Source organism: Neovison vison, chromosome 11, assembly GCF_020171115.1.
Source record: "Neovison vison isolate M4711 chromosome 11, ASM_NN_V1, whole genome shotgun sequence".
Classification (NCBI taxonomy): domain Eukaryota; kingdom Metazoa; phylum Chordata; class Mammalia; order Carnivora; family Mustelidae; genus Neogale; species Neogale vison.
Window position 1 is genome coordinate 65,036,028 of NC_058101.1, and position 24,703 is coordinate 65,060,730.

At 56.8% G+C, this 24,703-nt stretch overlaps 1 protein-coding gene across 2 annotated transcripts in view; it reads left to right on the forward strand.

The window, feature by feature from the left end:
• Positions 1-418: 418 nt before the first annotated feature.
• Positions 419-24,703, forward strand: part of SORCS2 (sortilin related VPS10 domain containing receptor 2) — a 424,588-nt gene continuing 400,303 nt past the window's right edge. For both annotated transcript variants that reach the window (XM_044267844.1, XM_044267845.1), the window contains exon 1: positions 419-955. In XM_044267844.1, coding sequence (XP_044123779.1) covers positions 476-955 — 480 coding nt within the window. In that variant the 5' untranslated portion in view covers positions 419-475. The remainder of the gene's footprint in view (positions 956-24,703) is intronic.

Sequence of the window (24,703 nt, forward strand, 5' to 3'; positions counted from 1 at the left end):
GGTGTTCGCTGGGGTACGGGTCTCCCGGGCTGTCATCCAGGGCCTGGCACCTGGCAGTGGTTCACCCCTGTGCCCTCAGGGCCTGGAACGGTGCATGGCCCCAGTAGGTGCTCAGTGAGTACAGGAGGAAAGGGAGGGAGGAAGGGAAGAGGGCAGAGAGGAGGGCAGGAGCAGGGGAGGAAGGGGGAAGGGAGGAAAGGAGGAGAGGGCTCTGGGGCTTGGCGCTCCCTGGGACCTGGGTTCAGGCCCTGAGCGGTTGGGCGCTCGCTCGGCGGGCGCGGGGCCGGCCGGCAGGTGGCGGTGCGCCCTCGGCTGCGCGGGCGGCGGCAGAGCGGCGAGTCCCCTCCTCCCGCCCGCTCCCTCCCCTCGCCGGCTCCTTTCTCTGCGCTCTCGCTCGCGCTCCCCAGCGCCCTCCTGCTCGCCCGGCCGCGGTCTCCGTCGCCCGCGCCCGCCCCGCCGCCGCCCCTCGGCGACTATGGCGCCCCGGGGCCCCCCGCATTCCCCGAAGGGCCCCGGCCCAGCCGCTCGAGCCTCGAGCCCGGGGGCGCCGCCGCCGCCGCCGCCGCGCTCGCCGCGCTCGCCGCCGCTCCTGCTGCTGCTGCTGCTGCTGGCCGCCTGCGGGGCGGCGGGGCGCTCCCCCGAGCCCGGGCGCCTGGGTCCCCGCGCGCTGCTGACCCGGGTACCGGCGAGCCCGCCCGCGGGGCGCGCGCTGCCTGGCGGCGACGAGGACCGGCAGGCGCGCGGCGCGGAGCCCGGCGTCCCGGGGCTCGGTCCCGCTCCAGGTCCCGGCGAGGACGGCGCCCCCGCCGCGGGCCAGGGGCGCTGGGCGCGGGCGGCTCCCGGGGCCGGAGCGGCTTCGCGGGCGCAGGTCTCGCTCATCAGCACGTCGTTCGTGCTCAAGGGGGACGCAACGCACAACCAGGCGATGGTGCACTGGACGGGCGAGAACAGCAGCGTAAGTGACCTCCGCGCGCCCCCCGCGGCCCCTGCCCCGGACTCCTCGAGCCCCCACTTCCGGACCGCCCCGCGGTCACCCTGGGCGTTCTCGGCGACTTGGGGACGCGAGTCACCTCGGCGGCGCCCCTACTGGACTCTGGCCACGGGTTTCTTGGGGGAGAGGTCCCCAGATATGTGAAGACCCTACCTCACAGGGTTCTGGGACCCCGAGCCACCTCGGAGGCGCCCCCAGTGGCCTCCCGATCCCAGGTTATGGGGTGGGGGTGTCTCCCGAGGCTTCGGAACCCTGGTCACCTAGGGTCCCTCCTGGTCCTTTAGGACCGCCCCAGCTCGGTGTTGCGCCCGGACCTCTCTCAGACTCCACCCGGTCCGCTCAGTGTTGTGTTCTGGGTTTTTGACTGCGGGAACCTCTCCACCCAGGTCTGCCTGGGACCCCGCTAGTGGTCTACCCTGGAGCTCGCTCCACGAGCTCCAGGAATTCCGTGGTGCGCTCGGCGTGGGATTCTGGGACCCCCTGCCCGGATTCCCCTAGTGCGACCTGGGGCTGCACCTGGAAGCGCAGGGACTGCGTACCCACGGAGTTGGGCGCCACGCCGCGCTCGCAACCCGCGGCCGCAAACTCCCCGCCCTCCTTCCACCTTCCCCTGTACTCTGGAAGTTGAGCTCCCCCACCCCTGGCCACATCTGTTAGGGTCCTGGGTGTCTTCTTCCTCCAGAGCTGCGCTGTGGTTCCTATCCCTCTGGATACCGGTCCGTTCCTTTTTTTTTTTTTTTTTTTTGTGGTTCTTGGAGGTTGGCCCTCATATTCTTCCTTGGGGAGCTGCCTCAGCCTTCTTTTTGCCCAGGGCAGATGACCAATGGTCAGGCATGGGTCGTCTCCCAGCAGCCCTGGTGGGTTATCCCCAGTTTGGAAAGAGAGCAGGGAGGTGGCAGCTGTTATGGGGGGGAGGGACTGTTGTGTGGGGAGTAGAGATGGGACTCTCCGCTTACTCCCTGCCATCAGTGTTGACTTAGGTCTCTCCAGAGGCTGACCCCCACCCCCGCGGTTCTTTTCTTGGGCAAAGTTCCGAGGAGGCAGCATGGGGCCAGCACCCCTGCATGCTTTGGGAGTGGAGGGATGAGCATCTTTGAGCTTCCTTACCCAGGAAAGGGGTGTAACATGGGCTCTAGGCGCTTTTACCTTTCTCTGGCCCTGCTGGTTTGATGCGGGTGGGGGCGGGGCGGATTCTGCCAGAGAAGGGAGGGGTGGGGGTTGACCATATTGGACCACCCTATGGCTTCTCCAGCCGAATCCTGGGGCAGCGCATCCAGGGGGCAGCACTGGCTGCACCTGATTGGTCCAGAGCCTAGGGCCCTGCCGGTCCCCCACCGGGTCATTTCTGCCACCTGCAGTCAGACTAGAAGCCTTGGGTGGAGGGTGGGGGGCTGTTGAGTTGATGTCCAGGAGGCCAGCAGGGGGCGCTCAGGGAGCCAGGTGGAGTGGGGGTTGGGGGAATGGTGCCTGTCCGGAGGTAGCAGGCTTCCCCCTCCCTTGAAGAGCCCTAGGAGATGGTCCCTGAGAGCCAGGGGGGACCCCAGCTCTTGATCACTCCCCATCCTGGTGGACAACCCCCACCAACCCCCGGCCTTTGTGCTGTAAGCTCTGACTTAGGGACCTAAAGGTAACTAGGAACCCAACATTTCCCAGAACACATGAGCATTTAAGGTCATCCCCTAGAGCCCCACTGTCTCAATTAAGCCCCCCACCCCACTGGCTGAGGGGATGAATCAGCTGCTTACCCAATCCCTGGGTCATTTTCCCTTCCTGGGTCAGGCGGGGAGGTGGGGGTGGCAAAAGGAAGAGGGAGGTGGTCAGGGGTGGGACCGGCACCTTTGGGACTCACTGGCTCCCAGCACCCACCCCAGCATGAGTACAGAGCCAGAGGGCTGCGCACCTTCCTTGGGAGGGAGTGAGGAGGGGTTGGGGCTGGAGTTCCTGGGTGAGGGTGGGGAGCATCAGAGGAGCCTTCCTGATTTTGCTCCCTGGGGACTCAGGCTCAGGTGTGTGACTGCTTTGTAACTAGGTGGCTTGTATCCTGGCTGCTGGAGAAGGGGGCTTGGGAGGGGAGGGGATCTGGCTTCTCTTTGGTGGGGGAGGGGCAAGAGGTCCAGAACAGGAGAGGTGTGTTAAAGGCTGGATCTCTCCTCTGCCCCCCGCAAAGAGGAGAGCAGGGATAGCATGTAAAAAGCCAGGCCCAGCCTGGCACTTAGCACACACTTAGGAGGCAGAAGCCAGAAGTATCTTATTCCCATCAGGGAGTGTTGTTGGAGCAGCAAAGAGAAGGCAAGCTACATGGAAATGTTGACCCAGGCATTTGGCTCCAGCACCTTCTCACTTCTGCTTCCCTTCTCCCGCTCACCCATCCTCTGGAATGGGATGTTGAGGCCAACTGCATTCTCTCTGGAAAAGCAGGTCACCTTCTGGCCCAAGAATCAGGTGGTACATTAAGAATTTCATCTTGCCTGGGGAAGGCTCATATGGAAAGGGAAAACCGAACCAAGTGCTTACATGAAAATGTGTTTCTAATTGTTACTTGTTCAGTGCACAGGTGGCATTGTTTTCTGGGCACGCGAAGAAGGCTTAGAAATGTGCTTTGCTCCCTCTGTTCTCAGCGGGCAGCCACGGGGCCCGAGATATTAACCAAGGCATTCTGCACTTGGTTTTGCGGGCACTTGAAGGCACGATTGACTATAACAGGGAAGAAACAAACTTGAGGCCGATTTGCAGAGCAGAGGCTTTCACAAATTTTATTTCGCTCCGTGTGTCTGGGTAGGGAGACCCCGGAAACTATTCTTTGCAGATGTGGCCCCCAGCGGCAGAGGAAGTGTTCGCTTTACCGCAGCAGGTGTTTTCAAAAATTAAAAAAAAAAAAAAATTTGCTGAGAGGGATAGACTTTCTGTGATAGTGTTTTCGAGCGTCTGCGAGGAGTCACGGGATTGCAAGAGACAAGCCCTTGTCGCTGAGCACTGGGAACCTGTGTGCCTTTTCCTTCCCACGGCCTGATTCTTCCCGCTCCCATGGAGATAGGGAAGCCGGCTTGCCTGGAAGTTCAAACACTGTCTTTCCGTCTGTGGAGCCGTAGAAACGAATGGTTAAATGAGCTAAATGAATGTTTCATCGGGACCACTGGGTGTTGCCTTTGAGGGATCCAGGAGGGTCTTTGCCCCGAGGCTCCAGGTTTCGCTTCTCTAGAGCTGCTCCTTCTATGTACTGTTTGGCTGTGGCAGGGTGTGGCACTTAAGCTAGCTTTGGTGCCTTCGCGGCACTTGAACGTGAGCTTGCTGTGACTCGACCTGGTTGGTTCAGTGTTGTCCCCGCTGTCAGTAGATGAGCACCTCTCCCTGTCCCCCACCGTCCCCATCCTCACCCCCTCTCCCATTTTGCACATTTGCACCATGCTGTGCCCACAGGGCTTGGGATGTCCATGGGACATGGGAGCTGTGTACAGAGGTAATTCTGAGCTGGTGATCCACATTCTCTGCTCTGGGGTCTCTAGGATCCGGATATTTGTGTCTCTTTTAGACCCAGGGAGCCAAAACTCCAGAGAGAGGGTGTGAATTGGGTCATGACAACTTGCTAGATGTCACATTCCGGGAGGGCAGGTCCATTAGTGGGCTCGGGCACACTCAGGCAGCCCAGACCGGGTGGCTTCAACGACAGAAGCGTTTTTCCTCCCGGGCCTGGAGGCTGGGAGTCTGAGGTTGGTTCCCTCACGTGGTGGTCCTCTGTGTGTATCTGTGTCTTGATCTCCTCTTCTTCTGAGGACCCCCGTCAGATTGGATCAGGACCACCTGACTGGCCTCATGTTCACTTAATTTGAACCTTTTTAAAGACCCTCTGAAATACAGTCCCAGTTAGAGGGAGTTGACTTCCACATATGAAGTTTGTGGAAGGGGCCCCAATTCAGCCCACAGCAGCGGGGAAAGGGTCTCTCTTACCCTTTTGTTCATGGACTGTAATGTGGTAGATCTCAGGGTGGTCTGGCAGGAGAGAAGGGAGGGACACCAAAGGTAGGGTACAAGGGGCAAGTGCCATCATCCCTGGTGGGGAAATCAGGGGAGGCTGCCCGGAGGAGGTGGTATCAGAGTGGGCCCAAGGAAAGATTAGGGGAGGTGTATGGGAGATGGAGAGGATCACTCAATGGGGAGGAACAGCATGGACAAGCTCTAAGACGTGGAAATTTAAAGGTGTGTACCTGTTGTGTAAAGACCGTGGATGCATTGTGCATAGAGATGGATCAGAGGGAAGAAGTTTGGGAAAAACAGATTGAAGTCAGCTCCTCAGGGAACCTAAGGTGAGGCTGGAGAGCCCATGCGGGCTGGATGAAGTGGTGGCTTTGTTTTGTTTTATTTGGTTTGAAGGTTAAAAGCTTTTATTTAGAAAGGCCAAAATGATTGTGGGCTAATTGGAACAGCTAGGTTGTGCAAAAATGACTTGAAAATCCCCTTTCGATGTCCCCAAAGAGTTGATTCCGTTATATGTGCTTTATTCTTCCTGTGGACCTCCGACCTCAGGGGGGTCAAGCAGAAATAGGGTTTAGGCTCCCTGCCATCATCGCTGGGCTCCAGGCAAGGCGCTGGACTCCTGAGGAAACCAGCAGGTTACTGGGGATGGTGCCCGGGGAGGCTGAAGCTGCGGAGTGATCCCAGTTCCTGCCACAGGGTCCCCTCCACACCATGGAGGGGGATCTCTCAGGTGACCATGTGCTTTTCTGTGTATCACAGGGAGCTGGTGGGATTGGTCACAGAGACGGTGGTGGTGACGGACATGTGATCCTCAGCGCCTGCTGGCCTGGGGTTCCCCGGCCTCATCCTTCCTGGCTTGGAGATCTTGGGCAGACTGACTCAGCTGGGTCTTGCCGTCTTGGAGCCTGGCTGGGAAGCCTCGCTTTGGGCCTGCTTGGCACCTGAAGGAGGTGGTCCTTGTGCTCCGACCTGGGCCTGGCCTACAGCGAGCATGTAGGAAGCTACGTTGGGTCCCATCTGAGCACCCGGGGTGGGAGGGGGCTGGTGGGTAGCAACGGGGGCTGGAGGGGAGGCTTCTGGACAGAGGCTGGGAGGCGAGGCTCCTGGGAGACTGAGACTTGGGCCGGACCCTGGAGGGACGGGGGAGGGAAGAGGATGTGAGAGAGCTTTCCAGGTGAGGATGGATGGGCCGTGGCAGCCCCTTGCTCTGCAGGACTCTCTCTTTCCCAGGGCCCTGCTGGCTTCACGACACAGTAAAGGCCTTCTCCTCAAGCCCTTGTAGGTTCTCGAATGAACAGGTCCAAATCCAGTGACAGAGCTGACTTGCGGCCTGTGTCTGATGCCGCGGTTTCTTAGAGGCGAGCTGGGTAGCTCCAGGGCACAGGGTCTCACGTTCAAGACTGCTGAATGCTACGTGCCTTATTTTGGAATTCCAGCCCACCGCCGTGCGGGCCTCCCGGCAGTCTGGGGTTGGGGACTGAACTGAAGGGAGACATCTGGCCCACGGGAGGCTGAGCTGTGGCTGTGTGGCACATTGATGGTGACCAGTGGCCACCTGGGGCAAGGAGCAGATTGGGAGGCAGAGCATGAAGGCCCAAGGCGAGGCACGGGGGGCCTGCAAAGCCCCAAACACCAGGACAGGGAAAGGACATCCGTCAGTCAAGAAGCCGGGCTTGAAGGCAGAGAGACGGCCCCATTAATAAAGTTCCTGAACACGTTGCACAAATCTACTTTTACTTTAATAAAGTGGCTATTTAATCTGTAGTTGCATGAGAGTTCCCGAGAGTGTTTTAAAGAGGTCATAAATTAACTCCATCCTTCTGCCGGCCCCTTCGGAGCGGAGTGTGGCAAGTGCAAGGGCCTTCTGGACTGTTGCCTTTGTGTTTAATTCTGATTTTATTATTATCTGTCGGAGGCAGGCTCAGGCCCCGGAGTGGGGGTACGGGGTTGGAGCGGTTGGAAAATACTCTGGGAGGAGGCCAAGCCCCTGTGCCTTTCTCAGTTGAGAGAGACCCTGAGGGGGAACTTGGCCTTGCCTTGTGTTTGAGGTATCTATCCTTTCGCCTCCAAAGACAGAGTTATTTATAGAATCTTACAAATGACCTGTTTCATCCTCACCCCTCCTAAAGCCCAGTGTATGTGAGTGCTTCGTGGAACAGGGGTGCTGACGAGCCGAGATGCCAGGCCACCGCCGCTGTTCCCGGCCACTGTCCCCAGGTTTGGAAGCCCCAGAAGCAGGGAAACCCGGGACCCCCAGGTCTTCATCTGCAGCGTTTAGAGGCTCGAAGGCAAGCACCTGATCCGTTCATAGCCTGTTATTTTGCTGCAGCAATCCCGTGAAAGCCTCACACTGGGCCGGAGCTGGACTTCTGCACATAGAGGAAATGCCATATAAACGTGAAACGTGCCCAGGATGGGGGTCCCCCTAAATATGATCTGCTCGCTTGAGCCCCAAGTCTTCCTAGAGCCATGACCCTCAGGACCCCAGGTCAGCAGGTCCGCGGGTGGTGGACGGTGGGGACTCTGTGCTCACTGGTACTCGGCAGGTGCACGTGCGCCCTGACCTGCTCCGGCTTCTGTGGGAAACTGAGGCTTGTTTTCAGCCTCCCGGGGAGCGGGTGGTGGGCACACAACCACCGAGGGCAGCAGCGACATCTTTTTAACTTGAGCCCTGTGGCTCGGGGACCCTTCACACAATGTGTCTCATGCTCATCCTCTTCATCCCGACTCCGTTCCGTTTGTCGTCTTCAAAAATTAATAGGGATCCTTGAACGTGTGGGCTCTCACAGGAGGACTGAAGGAAAAAGGAAACCTCGGATGCTCTTTGGAGGTAGAAAAGTTCCTCTCCATTCTGCATTTCTGTAGCAGTCAGTGACTGTGTTTGCACAGAATGTTACAATCTTTTTTAATTAGTTTCTTCTCAGACCACCTTGAAGATCTTAAAATAACACCGTTCTCCTTCCTCGGTAATTTTTTTGCAAAAGCAGGTAATTTCTTTGCAGCGTGGAGCTCATCTTGACTTCAACAAGGCACACATCCCTCGCACGGTGCCATTTCCCGATGCTCAGAGATAAATTCGGTTCGAATCAAAGTATAAAAACAATTGCTTGTCATTTACATAGGGCTCCTGATGAGTAATAATGAAGTTAATAATCCTGGGCTCCACTGATGGGCTCATTGCTATGCCGGGTGCCCCACCTGCCTTCCCTCCACTAGCCCTGCAAAGTTGACATGATTATCATACTCACTTTCCAGACAAGAGAAGTCAGGTTCATGGCCACACAGGGGTGAGGGGGGCTTGCCTGAAGCCACACAGCTAGTAAGGGTCCGGGTTGACATCTAATTTCTTTTCCTCTTAAGCCTGAGTGTTTTTTTGTTTTTGTTTTTGTTTTTAGTTTTAGTGCAAGAGATATATTTTCTTTTTTCTTGATTATTATTTTGTAATCCTAAATGGAAGTATCGTAAAAGTTATCGTCATTACCACTGGTAGGTGTCTGGTTCAAGGACTTTAAGCCACCAGTGCCCTCCGCCTCCAGAGCTCTCTCATTTTTCTCAAATGGAAACTCTGTCCCCATGAAACACTAGCACCCCCTCCCCCGTGTTCCCTGCCCCCAGCCCCTGGTGCCCTCCCGCTGTTCTGCTTTCTGTCTCTATGAACTTGATTCCTCTGGCAGACCTCACCTAAGTGGAAACATACATACATACGTTGTCTTTTTGTGACTGACTTATTCAGGAACATAATATCCTCCAGGTTCATCTAGGCGGTAGCAGGTGGCAGAATGTCTGTCCTTTCTTAAGGCTGAGTAATAGTCTGTTGTCTGGGTGGACCACATCTTCATCCGTCTGTCTCTCTGTCCATCCAGGGGGCACTGGGGGGATGTTCCTACCTTCTAGCTGTTGTGAATCATGCTGCGGTGATCCTGGGCATACAGATAGGTGATCGAGTCCTCGAGTCCACTTCTTGTGGGTGCATACCCAGAAATGGGCCTGCTGAGTCATGTGGGAATCCCGGGTTGGTTTTGTGGTCGAGCCCGAGGTCTTAACTGGGAGCAGAAATGGCTCTTGTGTCTGCCTTGAGTTTTGCCGGCCTGCCCATTAGTTGCATGACTGCAATCCCCCAAGAAGCCCACCGCCTGCGTTTCTGGAAGAGAACTGTTGACCGTGTTAGAGGCGGTCCCGCGTCTAGAGAGGGCCCGGCGGCGAGACAGTGCGTGGGAGCGGCTTTTGTTTCTGCGTTCTTCCAATAATCCTGGATTCTGCCAGCACGACCCAAGGGAGGGGCTGTTGCTCAGAGCCCGGGAAAACCAGCTCTGTCTGTGTTGCAAAGTCAGAAGGAGGCCGGCTGGTCCGCTGCCCGGCCAAGGAGGGGGAGGAGGAAGCTGGCCGGGGCGATTCGGTCCTGAAGGCTGGTGGTGTGCATTTCAAGTTCAAGCTTGTTCCGCTTCCTCCCTGCGTTTAGGAGCTTTTCCCTATTGACTGCCTCATTGGCCTGTGAAATAATTCAATTTTCCCTCCGTAAAAATAAAGCACTCAATAAAAAATCTCATGTTTTTCTCAATTTATTCCTATCAATCCTGCTTAACCCCATCCAAGTTCATTTTCTGATTTATCCTTGGACCGTGGGATGGGGCTTCTGGGGGTTGATTCCTGCAGCAGCTCTGCTTCTGTGCTTTGAGGGGGCTGCTGTGTGCCTCGCTCGCTGTCAGGCACCGTGGGCTGCCCCCCGACGCCCACTGAGGGGCTTCCTGGCTCCGGCGACCTGGTTCGGGGGGTTCTTAGCTCTTTCTGTTCCATGGACGGCCCTACTCTGAGTCTGGAGGAGCCCATGGAACTTTGTCAGGATGTTGTTTTAATAATGAGCATAAAAGAAAATCTACAGCATTCAAAGGAAATCAGTTCTGTGGCAATGTAGTTAGTGAAATACTGAACTGAATTTCTTTACCAACATAGTAAAGGAGCCAGCAGAAGGCAGAGGCTCGTATGTGTGTAGGAGTAACAGTGATGCGAGGTGGGCCATGGCCCATGGAAAGAGAGGGGAGAGACAGACCCTGTGGGAATGATTCCTCTTCCCTGCTCCCTGTGTACTGTGTCCCCCAGGCTCCAGCCCCTTCTTGGCTCCCAGGCCCCAGAGCCTCTGGGCTTTTGTCTGCTTGTTCTCTGCTCTCCCCCAGGCCTGGCACCTAGTAGATGCTCAGTAAGCCTTTGAGTAGAAGAGGAGTGACTGTCAGTCCTATAGGGTGCCAGAGCCCAGAGGCCCAGCCCACTCCCCTTTGGGGAGTGACAGGGCTGAGGCCCCCTGTTCAGCTGCCTACTCTTTGAAGCACTAACTTCTCCTCACCCCTGAGCAGACAGGTCATGTTGGCTTCCCAGAGAACTGGAGAGGTCTCTTTCCTGTCCGAGACGAGGCTGAGAGGAGAGCTGTCCAGAAGCTTCTGACTCATGGCAGTGGCTGTGTGGTCAGGCCCTGGTGCCACCAGGTCTCCTGCTTTTGCCCTTTGGTCAGGAGCCAGGGCACTCTGGTGAGAAGGCACCTGCTCTGGAATTAGGGGCTTTATTTATTTTTTTTTTTAAGATTTTATTTACTTATTTGACAGAGAGAGATTACAAGTAGGCAGAGAGGCAGGCAGAGAGAGAGAGGAGGAAGCAGGCTCCCTGCGGAGCAGAGAGCCCGATGCGGGACTCGATCCCAGGCCCCTGAGATCATGACCTGAGCCGAAGGCAGCGGCTTAACCCACTGAGCCACCCAGGCGCCCTGGAATTAGGGGCTTTAAATAGCACCCCCGGTTCCAGTCTCATTTCATGGATGTAAGACAAAATGTCCGGGAGATGGCTACACTCAGCTTTTGGACCAAGACTGGGTGGGCTAGGGTGCTGTCTCCAGCAAAGCTGGCCCAGGACGTGGCTCTGGGGCGGTGGGAGCACCAGCTTTGGAGCGGCAGGAGCACTGACTCTGGAGCAGTGGGAGCACCAGCTCCTGGTGGCCTGAGTATCCTTCTCTGGTACCTGTGGCCCATCCATCTGGCTGCCAGCAGCCCCGCACTGAACGGTCCCTTGGGCTGGCTCCCCGGAGGAGTGACCTTGTTCCATGTCACTCTCCTATGTTGTGTGTCCCCTTCAAGGTGTTGTCTTTGGAGGCTGGGGTGCTGGCAGCACCCCCTTACTGTGCCCCCCTCCCCCCACCAACATGCTACACACAGAGCCCAGGGGAGCACACACCAGCTGGTGTCCTGTGTCCTGGTCCCCATAGTGACTGCTGGGACCTGCGCCTGCCGTAGGGCACAGGAGGAGGTTGCTGGTGTGTGCAGAAGCTGGGGTCAGAGGGCAAAGCTGGAACCCACTGAGCAGATGGCGGGGGTGCCCGTCCGAGCCAGGGGATCCGATGTGGGTACGTTTCCCAGAACGGTTGGCTCAATGACAGCTGCGCTAGGCCCAGTGGTATTCATGAAACACGGGGGCTCCGAGAATCCGCTTGTACAGAGAATTTCTCGGTGATGGCTGGCTTTTCACAAGTTGCTTGACGTGAATGATTGCCTGGAATGCTCTCTTAAGAGCAAGTCAGAGTTTCTTTACATTCTGTCCCAGGCGAGCAGAGGCCTGGGCTGGCACAGGGAAATCCAAAACCTGCGGCCCTCGGGGCTGGAGGGAGGGTTGGGGCCACCTTCCCTAAGATCCCTCTGCTTCCTGTCTGCCCCCCTCCACCAGGCCAGCCCTGGACAGTCAGCAGTGCCCTCTCTGACACAGAAAAAGCAAGAAGGATGAGCCCTGGACTCCAAGGTGGCCTTGTCCCCATCTGTCCGCCCAGCCCGTGGCTGCCTCACTCCTGGGGAGTATGGAGGAGAGGGGGGCCATCCATGTGTCATGTTGGGGAAGGAAGAAAATCGCCCTCAGTTCTCCAGGGAGCAGGGAGGCCTGCCTTCTGGAGGCTTCCAAATGGCCTCTCAGTGCATGCTGTCCACTGAGAAGTTCAGGGAATGGTCATCTGGGCAGGGCCTTGGCAGCACCGGGGTGGAGGCAGGGCCTGTCTTCTGCCCTCCGCTCCTCTCTCTCTTGGGGACACATTTCCTGGGCGCCCTCCCTGCGGGCCGGGCTTCATTCTCGGCAGGTCAGCAATGGACGCCCTTCTGAGCCGGCCATCAGAGACTGCCCGCTGGTCTCCGGGCTCAGCTGCCTCCACAGCCCCAGACCCAGGGCAGCAGCCCCACCTGTTCATGCCTATGGCTCACAAGACCTCATGTGTTAGTCCCTGAGTTGCCCGTGGCCCCAGAGCAGCGCTCGAGATGGCCGCTTTAAGGACGAGAGAATGCAACTCCGTCTGGGGCCAGCAAGACTGTGGGGCTGGGCTTGATCTCTGCTGTGTCTCCTTCAGGGTCCCCAGAATTTTTGTGGGGATGAATCCCCCGTCACTCGGCTCACTGGTGGCCTCTCTGTAGTCCCGTAGAGGAGCTTGCGACCATGCCCAGGTCTGGGGTCTTGGGAGCACTGAGAGGACTCTGAGAGGCTGACCGGCCGTGTGAGCCCACCTGTCCTGGCTGGGAATGGGCAGCGTGGAGGGTGGCCCCGTCTGCCTCCACATCTTTCCCCCAACACAGCATGACCCTCACATGCGCCATGGGCTCCCGCACGCTCACCAGCTCCTACCTGTCCCGGACCACACTCAGGCCCTCTTCACACCCACGGCCCTCCACGGGGCTGTGCCCTCTGCTCTGTTGCCTCCTGGCTACGAGTGGCCCTGGCCAGCTGCTAACCTCACGCGGTTTTGTCTTTCTCATCCTTAAGGATAGTAAGTGACCTTGTGGACTGAAGGCCTATGTAAAGGGCTGGCCTGGGTGCTGGGCCGCTGGCTTCTACCCAGGGTGCCCCTCCTCATCCCTGCTGCTCAGGCTGGCCCTCCTCACCCCTGCTACACTGCCCCATCCTTCAGAAATGTGGTCCCTCACCCTGGGCCTCACTGCCCTCCTTCTCCTAGGCTCCTAATGCCTTCCTGCATACTTCTGGGGTTGGCTGGCCCATCCTGGGTGGGAGGAGGGGGTTCTCTGGGGTGCAGTGGTGTCGGGCCAGAGGCCCCCCTGCCCCTGCCGGAAGGGAGCCTGTCAGAGAGTGAGAGTGGGGTCAGCAGTGAGGCCATCTGGAGGTGCTTCAGCCCCAGGCTCAGCGGCCCCCAAGAGTGGTGGCTGAGCCCCACCCCTGGCTGGTGTGTGGGCGCCAATCCACGAGTTTGGGGCTATTTCCAGTCTGGGGTTTGCTGGAATCCGAAGCTCCCCCCGAGGCTGACTTCGGCAGGTCTTGTTCTCAGTGTGATGGGAGGAAGGCAGAATGCCAGGGTGACCCCCCCACTTGTCAATGACCCACAGTTTTATTGACACCCACGGGGCTTGGCTTGGCCTGAGTTCGCACTTCCCTCGCAGGGCCTTGGAGAGAGCGTGTTTGAATGGTTGATTTGCTCATCCGACCGCGAGCATGGAGAATTCCGGGCCCCACCTGCTGCCGGGTGGAAGGACCGACATGGCCAAATGAGGCACCATCCCTGTCCTGCGAGGGGACGGACGACGAACTGGGGACACAGGGCAGGAGTGGGTGGGAGGCTTCCATGAAGGAGCACACAGGTGTGTGTGGGGTCTCTAACTGGAGTGGGGGAAGCAAGGGCCTGTGTGGTCAGGGAGGGTGTCTGACGGAGGGGGTTGCAGCAATGCTGTGTGGGGCTCTGTCCTGCTCTGGACCTGGAAGGAGTGTGGGGGATGGTGGCTGGGCTGCTGGTGCTACCTGTCCTCTCCCAGGCAAGCCTCCCCCACCCCCATGATGGGGGTACACGGTGCCCATCTCGTCATAATATCTTGGGCCCAAGTTGAGACAATTCACGTAAACACTGGTCACCAAGCCCAGTTCCCAGGAATGGGGCCCCGGGGACCTGCCGCCTTCTGACCGCATCGGTCATTCCTGGACCTACAATGAGAAAGGTGTTTGGGGGATGTGGAGTGGCGGGGCGGGGGGGGTTCCGCTAGCTCACAGGACAGGTGCCCACAGAACTATTCCAGGAGTTCCTGATGCTCGGTGGACACCGGGAAGGTTTATGGCAGGGCTGAGTCCGGGCGGCAGACTCACCTGTGTGAGAAATTTCTTGTGTCTCTAGTTATTCCTTTAGTCAGTACATTCTGGGTCCCTGTCCTCCTGCCAGGGGGCAAAACCGGCCCCTGAGCCTCCCCACCTGGAGAAATAATGGAACATTTTCCAGAGTTGGTGCTTGGGAAAGGAAGAGGAGGGAGGGAGGACATCTAGGTGGTGGGAATAGCAGGGCACAGACTCACGGAAGAGCCTAGAAGGGAGGGTCCTCGGGCAGAGCCAGGAGTGGCTGCCGGGCCTGCCACTTAACTACTTTTTGTTCTGGCGCCTTTTTTTTTTTTTAGATTGTATTTATTTATTTGACAGAGATCACAGGTAGGCAGAGAGGCAGGCAGGGGGGCAGGGACAGGCTCCCCGCTGAGCAGAGAGCCCAATGCGGCTTGATTGCAGGACCCTGAGATCATGACCAGAGTTGAAGGCAGAGGCTTTAACCCACTGAGCCACCCAGGCGCCCCTGTTCTGGCGCCTTCTTAAAGGCGTATGTCTATGGGCATCCTCTTGAAATTCTGCCGAGTGCCTACATGTCCCACCCGCTGGGCAATCGAGGAGGAAGCAGAGGCAGAGGGGCGTGGGTGAATGCCTGAGCCGCTGTTGGCTAATCCTTAATCCCTTTTATTCCCGTTCCACCTGGAAGAAAGCAGAATGGCATTTTTTTCTGAGCAGTGCAAGGAGATAATGAAGGGTGTCTGTTTCTGCATAATTCTGTCAAGAATGTTCCCAGGCTTCTGCGTGGGGAAGTCCCCTTCCATGGCCTGAGTCTCCAGGGCTCCCCTGCCTGGAAGGCCTGTCTCCCTGTACCTCCACTTGGAGGCAGAGGGCAAAGAATGGGGCAGAGTGCAGGGTGGGTGCTGGGGGGTGACAACTTAAGGGTCTTTGCCTCCTCTCGCTTGGCCCTCCTGGCTTCTCTTCCTACCCCAACTGGGCTGCACCATCAGCACCATGGGGTTTCACCTGTGTTCCAGCCGACTGGTCAGACCTTCCTGCCCAGGCTGAAGGGTAGGTGAGTTTGGGGTGCCTGTTCCTATGTCCACGCTTAACTGTAGCTCCTACAGTGCTGTGCAAGGAAGGGAGTGCGTTAAGCAGGGTTTTTTTTTTTTTAATTTTATTTTTTTAAAGATTTTATTTATTAATTTGTCAGAGAGAAATTACAAGTAGATGGAGAGGCAGGCAGAGAGAGAGATAGGGAAGCAGGCTCCCTGCTGAGCAGAGGGCCCGACGCAGGACTCGATCCCAGGACCCTGAGATCATGACCTGAGCCGAAGGCAGCGGCTTAACCCACTGAGCCACCCAGGCGCCCTAAGCAGGGTTTTTGATGACAAGTCATAGAAACCTGAAACCAAGGCACTTAAGTGAAAAGTAGAATCACAGGTCACAGATACAGGAAGCCCAGGGTAATGACTTCAGGTGTGGCTGGCTCCAGGGGCCCTGTGGTTGGCCCCAGGCCCTCTGTCTCTGTCTGTGTATCTGGGCTCTGCTTCCCTGTGTGTTCGCCTCCTTCCAATGGCCCACTCGGGTCGGGGGTCTGTGAGAAGCTGAGGCTGGGCCCCAGTGGGATTCTAAAGCTCACACGTCTGACTTGCACCCATCATCCCTGCTGGGTGGTGCTGCTGGGTGGGCTGACATGCTCTGAGCACCAAGCCCAGACCCCATGCCCAACCCTCGAGCTGCGTACACTGAGGCTAAGCAGGAGCGTTTCTGGGGAGCACCCTACAGGGAGCACATGGGGAGTTGGAAGGGGGCTGGGCTGTACCCTTGGTCTCCACTGGCTTTGTGGGCAGAAGGTCATACTCCCACCTTGGGAGGGCATCTGGCACCGTCTCATGGCGTCCCTTCCCCTCTCCCAAAGCTCCCACCTCCCAGAGTGTCATCTCTACTTCCGTTACATGGACGAGGTCAAGATGGCCTCCATCACCTTGCTTTTGGTGGTTTACTGTCTGTTGAAGCCCCAAACCAGGTCGTCCAGGTCACTTGCCTCTGCTTGGGGCTGTGTCAGCCTCCACAGAGCTTGCAAGTGAAAGAGGACCTCCCTGCACCTGACCTCGGGATGGCTGGGCTGCTTCTTGGTCTCTGTGCCCTGTGGGTTCCCTAGGGCGAGGCTGGTGGGCAGAGCTTTGCAGCCACAGGTGGCAGGGTGAGGGGCAGTGGGGGTGGCCCTCAAGCCCCAGGCACAGGCCCCAGGAAGGCTGCAGCAGGGCGGGAGGTGGCCCCATCAGGTGGAGACGGGGGCTGAAGGCAGCCCAGGGAGTGGTCCCCTAACAGCGTGAGTGTCCCGGCCCCGAGACCATCCTGTGCCCGAGCCGTGACGTTCCCTCGGGGAGTGGATGCCCTCTGTGAGGGACTTGGCTGCAAGCCTTTGTTGGTGTCTGACGGGAGCCGCGGGAGAAGGTGAGTCACAGATGTCTCCTCGGCTCTTCCGAGAAGGAAGCCAGCCCTGCGTGCGGCGCCTCTGCCAAGAGGACAGCTGTCGGCTGGGGAGGCTGTCAAGTGGATTCACTCACCCGCCCATTCGTTCATTTACTCACTCACTCATATGGGCACCTACTATGTGCAGGATGGCTGCTGGGAGGAGATCCAGGACAGACTCACAGGGTCTCAGCATTTCCAGGGTCTTGGGATCCCTCCAGTGACGGGAGGCTCACCCCTTGCTGAGACAGCACATTCCAGGATGTCTGGTCTCTGCTGAGAGTGGCTGAGGTCAGCAACCCGCTGGGGTTGCAGTGAGAAGATGCCGCCCCAGGTGGGGCGGGTCGTCTGATGGATGTGGGGATGCCTGTCTGCTGGTTGGGTTTCTGGGCTGTGAGTCTGTTCGACTCAGAGACTGGGGGTAGGACCAGGTTGTGTGTGTGCGGGGGGGGGGGCAGCTTTGCCTCCCTTTGATGGCAAACGCTGGAAGGAGGGTGTGGGGGGCGATCTTCGTGAATGTGGAGCAGCACCACACAGCGGAGGCTGCCCAGCCCTGGACAGGTCCACCTGGTGGCCAGCGGTGGGTGGGAGGCAGGGGGCCAGCATCTACAGCTGGGCCCTCCGCTCGAGGCCACGTCTCTCTGTGTAGGCTCTTGGGGCTGTTGGAAAAAACTCCCACACCCTTGGTGGCTGAGAACACAGATGTATTCTCTTGGGGTTCTGGGGTTCGGAAGGCCAAAGTCAGCGTCACTGGGCTATGGTCAAGGAGTCAGCAGGGCAGATTCTTTCTGGAGGTTCCAGATCCCTTGTGTTTGTCATTTTCAGGAGGTGCCCGCATTTCTTGGCGGGTGGCCCCTTTCTTGCCCGCCCCAGCCTCTGCTCTGTGGTCACACCTCCATGACTCTGACAGTCCTTGGCCCAGGGCTGCCTTTCCTCCCCGCGCTGAGCTCTGCTTTCCATTTCATGGCCTTCTGAGTCACATCTCTCTCTGCCTTCTTCTTGTAAGGACCTGTGATCCCACAGGGCCCATCCTGAACATCCAGGGTAACCTCCCATCTCCAGATTCTCAAAACCACCTGCCAAGTCCTGTGCAAGGTCCCTTCAGGGTTCAAGGGCACCTTTTGGGGCTGGTATCAGGTGCCACTGCCTTCCTCTCCCACCGGTGTTCCCGGCCCTTACATGGTGCTCTGACCAACTATTCTTGGGTCCCCCTTCCCCATCTGTCTCTGGGTTTTGCAAATGGGCCATTTTTACCTAGCCTGGCCTCCTAACCATGGGCCTCACCTGCTTTGGCCCCACTATGGCCGGCACTGGAGAACATGATAGTCTGCCTTCCATCACCTTCCCAGGACACTGTGCTCTGCCTCAGGACCTCAAGGACCCCGCAGCCTTGCTCAGGCCATGGCCCTCCGACAGAGTGGGTCTCAGTGACCCTTTGTGGGATGGATGGTGAACAGAAGCGTCCACACTCGTGTTGCAGATAAATGAGAGGAAAGCTATTTTTAAAGCACATTTAAGCAGTTTGCCTGACGCTGGGCCTCTTTGCCCATCCTTCTGTCTGTAGAACTATGTGGGTATCCCACGAGGCTGAGTCTGCACGCTTTTCCTGAAGACAAAGGTTTTAAATCAATATGGAGGCAAAATTTGGCCAACTTTAAATGACAGCAAATCAGCAAACACTTCTGGAGCAGGTACAAATGGAAGGCGGCTCCCCAGGGTGGTGTGGACGGCTGCGGTCTGCGCGCCCACGCCAGCATTGTCTGTGGCCCTTGGCTTCTGCTCGCAAGTGACTTCTTCTTTAATTGTGCGTGGGTGTCTGTGACAACAGCGCATAAATGAACAAGAAGGAAAAATACCCAGCAGTTAAGTCGGGCTCAGGGAAAGAAGCCATGAGGAAGGTTCTTTGGGTGGGTCATTCCTGCCTACGGGAGCCAGAGGACCTAGGCAGGGCTCACGGGAGGGGGGCTGGGTGGGTTTTCAATGTTTTTCAGATGCTGATGGTTGAGGGGTTTGTGGAGGGGACTGCTAAGCTGGGGTCAGGGTGAACAGGATCTCCTGTTAGCTAAGGGATGGCCAGCAGACCAGGGCACCTCTCCAGGGCCTGACTTCCCCATACACACGTGCATGAGTGGCGGGTTCGGGCCCAGCCCCTGGACCAGCCAGGAGTCAGCAGGACCTCTCCAGAAGCAGATGGTCATCTTTGGAGGTTTGTGAGCCGATGGACTTGGCTGAAGCAGAAAGTCAGATGAAACGCAAAGGAAATCCGTGCAAGGAGATCCCGTGCTCCTAATGGCACTTGGCCTGCTTGCCTCCCTCTCCGCCCGTCCTCACCTCCTCGCCGCGCTCCGTAAATGGATTCTAATAGCTTTCTTCTCTTCCATCCCTCAAAGAATGGCCTTGGTAGCCAGAAAGGAAATTAGTTTCAGGTGGAGGCCAAACTGTTAATTACCTAGAAATCACAGGAGGATTTTTAGCCTGAAAAAGTTCTTTTTTTTTTTTTTTTCTTCTCCTTGGGTTCAATTTTTCATGGATATTAATTATAGATATCGGCTTTAGCCCGCTGAAATAATTCCTCTCTCAAGAGATCGGAAGACTTTTCAAATGCTGTCCCCTTGTTCAACACAATGCATATTCTTTTCTCTGTGTCTGCTGAGGGCCTGGGATGGAAATAGATCGGGGCATCGAAAAAGGATTGGATGCCTTTTCTGTGTTTAACTGAAGGCTGATGCTGTCCCCTGTGTGTGTTTCCAAATCTCTGAAGCCAGAGGGGACTCAGAGGGAAAGGTCGAGAAGGCAGGCCTTTAATGTCGTGAATATTAATCCTGATAGAAATGTCACGACTCTTCTCTGATACGGATGTGTCTGCCCCCCACCCCATTTGTATCCGTGAAACATCACCCCAGGGCCTCCTGGTGCTCACGGGGCGGGGTGGGGGGGCATGTCCCAGGCAGGCTGAGACTATGGTTTCCCTTCCAGTTGATTTTCTGGAAATATCTACTCAGCATCCTTGTTCCAGCCATTGAGACTTTGAACAAGCTGGCCACACACCATTATAGAGCAAAGATGTGTCCTCCAAAAAGCCCTTCTCAAGCCCAGCCTTCCCAGGAAGAGACCAGAGGGATCATTTCCAGCAAAGGGGCAGGCTGCAGACCTCACGGGGAGAGGGGCTGGTGGAAACCCCCCCCCAATCTGGAGCATCCTTGTGCAGACACATGTTTCTGCACCCAGAGAGTGGCCTTCCGAGTGCCTGCACGCCCCCCCCCCCGTTTTCCGGCTCCTTCTCAAGTTCACGTTTGGATACTGTGCAGTGGGAAGTGATTTCGGGGGTGGGTTGGTGTGAAATTTCCGACAAACCGTTTTAGCACACTGCACATTTAATTTCTTTTATGTTTCCAAGTTGCTCTAGAAAGTAAATGATTAATTAAGTGGCACCCACACAGTTTTTTTTTTTTTTTTTTAAGGAATGATTTTTCAAAACAGAGTAATGCCCCAGTGATTTGTCACAGAGAGAGAGAGAGAGAGAGAGAGAGAGAGAGAGAAGGCTCTAATAAGCAGAATGTTGTTCAATAAATCATAATTACTTATGTGGACAAGTGCGTCAGCTCGAGGGGGTGTGCCCTGTTACACGTCTGATCATGCTGACTTCCTCTTTCACGCTACAGAACTGGCAGCAGGCCTGTGGTTGACCAGATGTCCCCAGGCCCTCTTGGGCAGAACGTGAAGCACCTTTTTTGTTTTTCCCTTGAGTCCCTGAACTGAGGTCCTTGAAGAGTTACTCCAAAACTTCGGTGTGTCTCCAACTCTCCAGAGGGAGCCTGGTATGAACACCGAGGCTGAAACTTCCCTCAGATGTCCTGGGCCAGAGTTAGCAGGGTGGGCCTGGCGTCCACATCTTGAATGAGCTCTCTGGAAGTGGGATCCACACCTCCCTGGGAGAGGCCTCTCCCAGGCATGGTGACCTCCCCTGTGGACCCCCAGGGCCCTCCATCTCAGGGTGTGCAGGAGTGCGAATTGCATTCGGGACAGGTGAGACTCCCCTGATTCTCTGAGCGTGTGTGTGGACTCTGAGAACGTGAAGCAGTGTCAACAGGGCTGGTCAGAGGCAAAACTCCCTGGGCTTCTGCTCTGTACCAGGCTCATGTGTGCATGTGGGATGCAGAGAGAGACACATAAGCTCTGGCTTCCAGAAGATCCCTAGTCCAGCAAGCAGATGGATAGGTAAATGCCAAGCAAGGCCGGTGGAGCAGAACAGCAGGATCAGGGTGGGCTTTCTGGAAGAGGAGGCATTTCACTGAGACTTGGGGAATTGATTGAGTCACATTAAATTAAGTATAGATGTATTAAGTATCCTCTGGGGGTCCAGCCCTGTGCTAGGTGGTAGTGATTTGGTAACAGCCATGCCACATAGATACTTGTCTTCGTGGAGATGATATTTTAGAAGAAGAGAGGGACACCGAACCTAAAAAAATAGCTAAATAAAATCAGATGGTGCTCAGGGCTCGGGAGACCATCAGACAAGTGATGACATGCAGGTGATAGAGAAGGGGGCCGTGGGGGAGGTGAGAGACGCGAGTCTCCGGAGGTGTGGGGGAAGGAAGCATTGCAGGTCTGAGCAGAGATTGGGCTGTGCATGTGTGGCGGATGGAAGGAAGGACAGTGGCACGTGACCCAGCCACCTCACTGCTGGGAGATGAGCACCTAGAGAAGGGACCCTGCCCACGGATGTTTATAGCAGCGCTATGTTTCATCTCCCCGAGGGAAACAACCCAAATGCCGCCTGGTTAATGAATCGGTAAACAATGACATTTGTCTGCACAGCAGAGTTCCCACTGTTGGGTCAGAAGAAGGAAGGGAGTGTGGACACGCCTCTACGACATGGGTGAGCTTTGAGCCCAGGGTGCTCAGCGAGAGAAGCCAGACACAAAAGACCACGTGTTCTGCCTCATGTAACCCATGCACACGTTCAACCTTGCATGAAGGAAGAGGAAAAAAAGGAAACCAGAATTACCTAATAAGCCCATACCTCAGAGGGCAGTGTCCTCTGGGTCCTTTGAGCCATTCCAGCCCCGCCCCCATTTCTTCTGTGCGATCCAGAGAGCCCTGCTGGGAAGTGTAGAATTCTTCGTGCACCTAACGTCACCCCAGGACCCCTTTTTGACGTCAGTGGAAGTCCTCCGAGAGCTGGAGGCGACCCTGTCATCGTTCGGAGCCATTTTCCCGCTGTCCTCCCTGGAAGGATGCTCGTGGTTTATTAGAAGGTTTATTGATTCCGTGAACCAAACCAGCACCCTTGGTTGTCACCCTATCCACGTGTCTAACGCTTTTCTAGGACCGGATTGCTGGAAGGGAGTCACCAGGTCCAAGGTCATGAATGAGCCGTGGTAATGTTTTGCAGAAAGATCCACCATGCATCCTAGAATTGCAGTGTGCCTCATGTGTGATGAAGTCAAAGACACGGGCATCACAGGGGCCCTTTGGGTCTCCTCCCGGGAAGGGCTGGGCTGGGCGGGCTTTTTGGAGGAGGCACACTTGGCCCACGGGCTGCTCTGGCATGGCGTGTGGTGGGGGAGCACGTGCAAGGTCTTGATGGCTAGAACGTAGACACCTTTGTCTGGGGGAGGCCAGGGAGCTGCAGGTGCAGAGCTGTGTGCCCACCCCCAGGGCCTGGACGGAGTGGGAACCTCATGCAGGTGTGACCCGCTCGACCCGGCCTCCCATTGGCTTTGGAACTGCACAGTTGAGCGTGGGAGAAGCTGTTCCGGTGTGGCCCTGTGCTTGTTAGAGGCTATTGTTTGGGGACACGAGGCCGGCCCTGAGTGGTTTTCTGTGATCTCCCAGTGGCTGCAGTTACCTTGTTCCTGCCCGTGTCGTTGCCAAAGCTGGACTAAAAGATTAGAAGAGAAATCCAGGAATCTTGGCTTCATTAGTGCTTTCATGACGTGTCCCGCTGAGTCTTCGCAGTTTTCCCTGGTGTTGTGGAGTGTTCTGAGCATGCTGGCCGGGGAAGTCAGTGACTCAGGAGTGACTTGTTTCTCAGGGTCCTCTGTTGGTCAGCGCCTGAAGCAGCGAGTGTCCTCGTCACAGGGAAATGCCGGGTCACTGCTAGGGGGCCAGGCCCGGGCCCGCAGTGGTCACACTGGTGTCCTGGGAGGACTGGTGCTCTGGGACCCAAGGCTTCTGCTGAGGGGCTCCCTGGTTTCCAGGGACAAGTAAACCTTACAGTTGGGAAGAGGCAGGCTTGAACACAGGGACCCCTGCTCCAGGCCCCATGGCTGTGTACCTGCCCGGGGAGGCAGTAGTGGCCTGGCCGGTGGGTTGGGCTTCCCTGTGTGAGGCTTGAGGTGTGACCTCTGGCAGGACAAACTCTTTGACCACAGGTGGCTACTTGAAAGGCTGGCTTCAGTGAAAGTTCCACTGATCCTCCCAGAAGGGCCTTTGAGCAAGGAGCCTTGAATCCCGCTGGAGGGTGCCGGAAGGTGCCGGAAGGTGGGGTGTCCACAGGTGGAGGGGTGGGGGGACGTGCCTGGATCTATGGGAGGGTCCCGAGGTAGGTGGCAGGGCAGGGGGCTCTCCTCCTCCACCCTCGAAATGCACTCATCCAGTGCTTTGTTGCTGCAGACTGGTGCTAGAACTTTCCGTGAACGAACTCCCTTCATCCTCATGGCATCCTTGGAGGCAGGTACAGCTCTCACCCATTTGCAGATGGGAGAGCCAAAGCACAAGAGGGGTCAAGTAACTTGCACCGGCTCACGCAGCTCAGTGGCCACCCCTGGAATTGGAACCTGGTCACCCCGCTCTGGAGTCCATGTTCTTAAGCAGCATGTGAGATGGGTAATTTCTCTGGGCCTCAGTTTTCTTATCTGTTCAATGGGATGACTCAGGCCTACTAGGCGCAGAGTCGGGACTCAGTTGCTGTGTGATCTTGTTATGAATTATTCTAGCCAGTGAAGAGAGACATACAAAGAGAGTGTAGATGCCACAGGGGCAAGTCGGTGAGGGGTGTGGTGGCCCCTAGGCTTGGTCCGCAGGGAGCAGGCGCAGGCCCACTTGCTGGGAGGCTAGAAGCTCCTACTAAGCCGGGTTCTGGCCAGGAGGTCCCGCGCCTTGCAGCACTCAGCCCCAGGGGTGGCCCTGGGAACCTGGCTGGGAAGGCAGGTCTGACGATGTTGAATTTTCCCCTCTGCACCTGTCAACTCAAGCCTTGTCGAGCATGACGGCAAACGCACCATTCAGTCACCAAACAGGAGTGTGGAATTGCTTTTAATAATTTGTGATGAGTGGGCGCGGGTGAGTGGGGTGAGCTCTGAGGAGGGAAGCTTCCCTTCTTCCCCTTCAGGACGGTCCTGAGGCTGTGATCCTGTCCCTCCTGCTTGCTGGGGGCTGGGTGGGCATACCCTAGGACCCCGAGCTTCATCAATGACATCTTTATCTCAGGCAAGACATTTGACCTCTTTGCTTCGAGGTTTCCTCTAAATGATGGTGAACAGACCAGTCTTCCCTCCACCTTATGGGGAGTGATGTTTGGGGTCTGTGTTCCTTAAAGTGATTCAAAGAGAGGGAGGCAAGGAGAGAGAAGAAATATGATCCAATTACACAGACTATGTTGGCAGACTCTTATTTGTTCGTTAAAACCCTAATAGGGCATTGGCTCCTCTATGAAGCCTTTCCCGACTCCCCCCAGACAGAGTTGCTCATACCCACTGCTCGCCCTGGTGCTTTGCTATGTACGCATTTCCCTCATGGTTGGACTTTCCCCAAACATGGGGTCCAAGGCTAGCCCGTCAACTAGGGAGCTCTGGCCGGTGGGACCAAGGCCTACCTCCTCATCCTTGTGTGCTCCACACCTAGTGCTGCTCTTGGCTCAGAACGGGCCCCAGCTGTTGTCTGTCCAATTGGAAGGAGTACTGTCTGCAGTATTGGGCCCCCACAGGGTGTGGCAGGGTGTTGGTGGTGTTGTGAGCTTGAACCCCTCTCTGCTTCTCCTCTCTTGGTGGTTTGAACCAGCACGGCCTGGCCAGCATGGGAATGGTCGGGGCAGGACTTTGCATGTGCTGGGTCTAGACCTGGGAGGGGGCAGAGATGGGATGCACTGGCCCCCACTGTGGTCCAGGAACTGTGGGGTGGGGCAGCCAGTGGGGGGCAGGAGCTGATGGGCTCTTGGCCTTCTCCAGCATTCCTTGGCCCTGGGCCTGCTCCAGCCCCTCTGGGCATATGGTGGCC